At 66.0% G+C, this 6,089-nt stretch overlaps 2 protein-coding genes across 2 annotated transcripts; both read left to right on the plus strand.

The window, feature by feature from the left end:
• Nucleotides 1-155: 155 nt before the first annotated feature.
• Nucleotides 156-362, plus strand: MNEG_12998 (hypothetical protein; the record flags this gene model as incomplete). The annotated part of the gene is made up of 1 exon (XM_014038529.1): nucleotides 156-362. One exon carries the CDS (start codon nucleotides 156-158, stop codon nucleotides 360-362), a length of 207 nt encoding a protein of 68 aa, XP_013893983.1.
• Nucleotides 363-2,141: 1,779 nt separating this feature from the next.
• MNEG_12999 (fused) lies at nucleotides 2,142-5,932 on the plus strand (the record flags this gene model as incomplete). The annotated part of the gene is made up of 9 exons (XM_014038530.1): nucleotides 2,142-2,216; nucleotides 2,464-2,653; nucleotides 2,969-3,054; nucleotides 3,414-3,519; nucleotides 3,888-3,994; nucleotides 4,478-4,579; nucleotides 4,983-5,065; nucleotides 5,514-5,634; nucleotides 5,927-5,932. 9 exons carry the CDS (start codon nucleotides 2,142-2,144, stop codon nucleotides 5,930-5,932), a joined length of 876 nt encoding a protein of 291 aa, XP_013893984.1.
• Nucleotides 5,933-6,089: the final 157 nt, after the last annotated feature.

Below are 6,089 nucleotides of genomic sequence, written 5' to 3' on the forward strand. Positions count from 1 at the left end.
CCTCCGCGGCAGCCGCGGCCGCGGCCGCGGCGGCGGGCGTCCCTGCTGCCGCGCTCGCGCTCGACCTGGCGGCGGCGATCGAGCGCGCGCAGAGCGCGGTCGCGTCGCGCGCCGCGTCGCGCGCGGCGTCGCGGCCGGGCAGCCTCGCGGCGTCCATGAGCGGCGGCGGCCTAGCGCTGGTGTCTGAGCGCCTCGGCGGCCTCCGCTTGGAGCGCGTCGGCAGCTCGTCCGGCCCGCTGTCGCCGCCGCGCGTCATCGCCGGCGGCGGCGACGCGTGGGCGAACGACGTGATGGATGGTCACCACCTGCCGCCCGAGGAGGAGATGACGGCGGACATCTTCCTGCTGGAGGGGGTGTCGTGAACGTAGGGGTGGGGCACGCCTCACAAACTGCACGCGCGCCCGCCTGGTACAGAAGGCTGCCGCCCGCTAGCAGAGGCCGCGGCCGCCGCGTGCTCCTCGCAAGACAGGGAAGCCTGCGGCGTGAGGCGACTCGCAGCGGCGCCGCAGCGCGAGCACGGCCCTGTATGGGGCGTCCGGCGGGCGCGCCCGTATTGACGGCAGTTGCAGCGCGCAGAGGCCTGGCGCCGCCGCGGCCGCGGCGCACGGGGTACTTTGAGCCGCCGCGGCGGCGGGCTCGACCCTCTTCTCAAGATTCATGCGGCAGGGCGCCGCTCACGCATCGCCCTTGCAAGATAAACCGGGCGCCGTCCGCGCCTGGCGCTCGGTGGGGCCGCGGTGCTCGCTTTTAGCCATCCCCCATCCCTCTCGCGCTTTTACATGCTTTGCAAGGCAGCTTCTTCCCGAGGGGCACACTGCAGCTATCACGGATACCCCATCTCTCTTTCATGGCGGTTCCTCGTGCGGGTCGCCCTGGCGCCGTGCGCCTGGTATCCTAGGCCCCGCCAGCCTTGCAGCTTTCAGACTCCTGCCCTGCCCTGCGCCCCTGGCGCCCGCCCCCCTATCTCGTGACCCTTCGGCTTTTCGCATCCCTGGTCCCTTGGCCTAGTGGTTGACGTGGCTTGCGCGCCGGCCGAGGGCCGTATCGGGCGTGCGCTCGTCTAGTCCACCTGGGATCTCAAGCAGTGTGTGTTTGTGGCCATTGTGCGCGTGCTGCGTCATTGGTATGGCGCTCACGCCCCGGTTGTGTGATGATGTGTCAACATGTGCGTGGTGTTTGGTGTCTGCGGGAGGGGAGCTGGTTCTGATTTTGATTTGTCGCCTGGTGTATGGTCAAACGTGAGCGGCCCCGGCCATACGCCGCCATAATCCATTCTGAAGGGCGGGGGCTTCCAACATGATGGCACCCCTGCTTTGCCCCCTGACCCGCTCACAAGCCCATACCTTGTGGGTGGGGAGGGTGGGGCTCTTGGGCCGCATTGGCCGGGCACAGGAACGACTCCATGTGCGAGGGCACTGCCGCGGCACCCTTGTGGGCCACAACTAACACTTGGAAGCGCGTGTGCATTTTCGAGCGCGGCGCACCGTCTGGCGCGACACTGTTCTTTTCGGCTGTCTGAGATGGCGCAGCATTGTGGGCTCGCTTCAATTGTACGTGTACAACCGGGAGCTGGAGCGGCCCTGGTGCGGCCGCGCCCCTCCCTCCACCCTGCATGCAGAGGCGATGTCCAGGCAGGCATGCGGCCACCACTTCAACATACTATTGACACGCCACCCTCTCAGCATCAGGCCACAAGAAAATGTCTGCTGTAGGGTTCTGAGGGGGTCCAGCTCAGTTGTTGTAACCAACTGCCTACTTCTATTTTTCTCTGAGGGAGCAAAAGCGGTGTGCTTGCACTTGACTGGCAATTGCTGATTGCACCACAGGTGCTTACCCGAAAGGTGGTTGCACCTGGAGCAACAAGGTACCGCGAGTTTTGCAGCCTGTCCCTTCCAGCGCCGCCGCGCCTGGACCTCGTGCTCCCCATCGCCGCGGCTTCGAAAACGCTTGTATGCCTCAGTTGAAGCTCTACATATTGCATCAAACGCGCGACGAAGCAGCATTCGCGCCAACCCGGTCCCAGCGGTGTCTGCGCGGTCGTTTGACACAATCAACAAGCAGAGTCTGTTATATGATTATCCCTTAGTTACCAGGGCGGGGGCGTCCGGCGTGAGATCGGAGCCCGCGGCAGCTGGGTAAAGATGCAGTTTGAGAACGACCCGCAGCTGCAGAAATACTATGTCATCGATCTTGTGGGGGAGGGGTCGTTCGGGAAGGTGCGGCCGCAGAGTATGCGCAGTTGCGGCCCGCGTTGTGGTGCACCACTGCGCATGGCCCCTGGAGCCGCGCGCCGCCCACTGCCGCTTTCGCACGGTGTTTCCCTTTGCAGCGCGCGCTTCGGCACACTCTGATGAGCCCCGCGCAGCCTAAGCTTGCCCAGCGGCTGCGTCTCGCCCAGCCCGCACAAGCGACAGCCTGCGGGCAGCTTGAACGCACGCGCACACACACGCGCGCGCCCCGCAGGTGTACAAGGGCCGGCGGCGCTGCACGGGGCAGATCACGGCCATGAAGTTCATTGTGAAGCAGGGAAAGAGTGAGAAGGACATCAAGAACCTGAGGCAGGAAATCGAGATCCTGCGCCACCTGCGCCACGAGAATATCATTCAGATGCTGGATGCATTTGAGACTAAGGACCACTTTGTGGTTGTCATGGGTGAGTTGAGCGGGGCGCTGCTTCAATTTGGCCGGCATCGGCGCCTGGCCCGTCGCAGGAGGCTCTTGAATGGGGCCGCGGCGTCAATCGGCACGGCGCGGCCGAGGTGGCGCCTGGTCTGGGGCTCTGCGGCTCGGACGGCGAGCGACGGCGACTGCGTGTGCGCGTGTGCTTGTCGCGAACCTGGGTTGCGGCCACGCGGTTTTGGCGTCAACGAGCGGCGAGCACACGCGCGCCGCGGCCAGCACCGCCGTTGCCGACTGCAGTGCGACGCGCACCGTGTCTTGCGTGCATCCCTGCCACCGCTTGCTCCAGAGTTTGCCCAGGGGGAGCTATTTGAGGTGCTGGAAGACGACCAGTCACTGCCAGAGGAGGTGGTGCAGAACGTGGCAAAGCAGCTGGTGCGTAGGGTCCCCTCGTGCCTGCCACGCCATTTGATCCCAAGAATGGAACGGCCAGGCAGGAGCAGGGCGGGCAGCAGCGCGCCGGATGCAGGGCAGGAGGCGGGCTGAAGCGCGGCGGCACGCGGCTCAGAGCCCGTGTGGCGGCTGCTGGCGGCGGCAATCCGAGTCCCTGGGAAGGGCAAGGGCGATTTTGCGTCTCCTGGAGACCCACGAGCTGCGTGCCGCCTCGCCCGCGAGCAGCCGCCGCCGCGGAGCAGCCCTCCATATCACCGGCACCTTCCCGCCCGCACATCTTACTGCGGCCCTCTTGAACCTCATTTCTCTCACCCCCCGCCCCAAAAAAAACAAACGCGCAGGTCCACGCATTGCACTACCTCCATTCCAACCGCATCATCCACCGCGACATGAAGCCCCAGAACATCCTCATCGGCGCCAACGGCGCCGTCAAGCTTTGCGACTTTGGTGCGCGCGCGGCGGCGCCGCCGCCGCCGCCGCGGCACGGGCGGTCGGGGCCCTCGAGGGCGCAGGCCCCGGGGGTTGGCGGGGGCGGGGGGTTTGGCGCGTGCTGGGGCCTCTGTCGCGGCTGCCTATGGGTCTTGTTGGCGTGTGCGACAGCCGCAACAGCGCAGCTGCGCCAGCCGGGGTCTGTGCCGCGGTCTGTGTGGGCACAATTTGTCGTTTCAGCATACACGCGCACACGAGTAAGGGCGAGTGCGCGCGCACACACACGCACACACACCCCGCAGAGTTGCGCATTCACACACATATACACAAAAACAAGAATGCATAGACACCTACACGTTCCTTTCTGCCCGCGTGCTCACCCCCAGGCTTTGCGCGTGCCATGAGCTGCAGCACCATGGTGCTCACCAGCATCAAGGGCACGCCGCTCTACATGGCGCCAGAGCTGGTGCAGGAGCAGCCCTATAACCACACGGTGGGCGGCTGGGAAGTTCACCGGGAAGTTGCGGGGCGTGAGTATTGCAGGGTGAAGGGTGGAGCGGCGCGTCGGCGTATGGAGCGCACACAGGGTGCAGGATGCCGGTTGGGATGCGGCTGCTCTGAAGAACAGAGCAGCCGAGCATGTGCGTGTGCATGTGTACCTAGAAAGTGTGGGTGTAAGTGTTTGCGAGTGCGTGTGACCCAACAGCCGCGTCGACTTTGTCGCCTCATTCCCCCCACCCGTTCTTCCCCCGTCCTGCTGCGCGTGGCGGATGTCTGCCCACTCACCTTGAAACCGTGCATATGCGTGAACTGCCTATCCAGGCACTTTCGCGTCTCCCTTCAAAGCACCCCTGCAGTCTCAGCCGCCCCTCAGTGCATCCATCCCATCCCCTCCCCTTCCTAAGCACATGCGCGCGCGCGCGCACACACACACACACACACACACACATTATACACATACAAAATCCTCCCCAAGGTCGACCTCTGGTCACTGGGTGTCATCCTGTATGAGCTGTACGTGGGGCAGCCACCCTTCTACACCAACAGCATCTATTCCCTCATCCACCACATCGTCAAGGTGAGGGGCCGCCCGCTGCTGCCCGCTGCTCCCACTGACTGCTGTCGCCGCGATCAGTTGCCGCCGCTGCTGCCGCTGCTGCTGCTGCCGCTGCTGCGTTTGCCAGCTGCCGCCGCCGCTGCTGCTGCTGCTGCCGCCGCCGCTGCCACAAACCCCTACGTCCTGCGTTAATCGTTGTGCATCTTCGGGTCAAGTGCCCTGTTATGAGCAACCACGGGCTTTTGCTGCGGCTTCCCGATGATTGGCCAGCGGGGCAGGCTGTGTTGCTGCTCCTGCAAAGAGGCCGCCGCAGTGCGCAGGCCCTGACTGTTGGCAGACCGCAGTGTCCCTCGCCGCCCCCAACCCGCCCGCGCCTGCCGCCCGCCCGCCGGCATGCCCGCCTGCCCGCCCGTCTTCCGCGCAGGACCCCGTGAAGTTCCCCGAGAAGATCTCGCCAGAGTTCAAGTCCTTCCTCAAGGGGCTGCTCAACAAGAGGCCCGGGGACAGGTGGGGGCCGGGCCGCGCGCCACCCGGACGCCTCACGGGCGGGGGCGAGTCCTTTTGCGCTGAGGGAGGGGGGCCTGCGGTGAGGGCCTGCCCCACTGAGTGGCCTCCGAAGCCCCCTCCCCCGGCCTGCGCCGGGCGCCGCGCCCCCTTGCACAGCCAAAAAGTCCGCACTCAACCCACGGGACGGGCTCGGTCTCACCCAGCCGCTCATCCCGCCTCGGGCTGCAGCGCTGTGCGGATTCCCCCCCTCTGCGATCAATATCACGAGAAGTCTTGGTCACCTCACCCCCCCAACACACACACACACACCCGCGCGCGCGTGTGCACGCACACACACACCTATGAGTCTCCCATCACCACTATACATTCCCCACCGAGCCCACGAGCGAAACTCCCTTGGCCGCTAAATCAAATAAACTCAAGCAAACCCCCAACCGACGCCCGCCAGGCTGGGGTGGCCTGAGCTGCTGGAGCATCCTTTTGTGCGCGAAACGGATGAGGAGCGGCGGCGGCGTGACCTAGCGCTGGCAGATGCAGTGGAGCTGGCGGACAGCAGCAGGGCCTGGAAGGTGGGCGGGCACATGGTATCTGATCGGGATCTGCACGCGCATGAGGCGCGGCGTCGAGCTTTGCCGGCGGCAAATGGATGCGGGGCGGCAAATGGATGCGGGGAGGGCGGGCAGCGCGCGTCGCGTGGCGGATGGCGGGCAACAAGGGAAAGCCTGGAAATTGGCAAAGCGTGGCTGCGGCATGCTTGGATGCGCATGTGAATGTGTCGTTCGGAGTGTCCAGGGGAGAGGTGTGACCAGGCGGGCCGCGTGGGTGGGCGGGCGCGACCACGTGCTGAATCGCCCTTGGCAGCGGTGACGTCATCTTCACGCGCACGCGGCTCCAAGTCGCGCCCCGCATGCTGTTTGTGTGCGCGCACGCAGGGCGAGGGAGGCGCGGTCGCGGGCGCGGTCTTGGCGGCCGGCAAGCGCAGCGACACGCCGAACAGGCGCGACGCGGCCGCGGCGCCCGCGCC

Source organism: Monoraphidium neglectum (genome assembly GCF_000611645.1).
Source record: "Monoraphidium neglectum strain SAG 48.87 unplaced genomic scaffold scaffold03563, whole genome shotgun sequence".
Lineage (NCBI taxonomy): Eukaryota > Viridiplantae > Chlorophyta > Chlorophyceae > Sphaeropleales > Selenastraceae > Monoraphidium > Monoraphidium neglectum.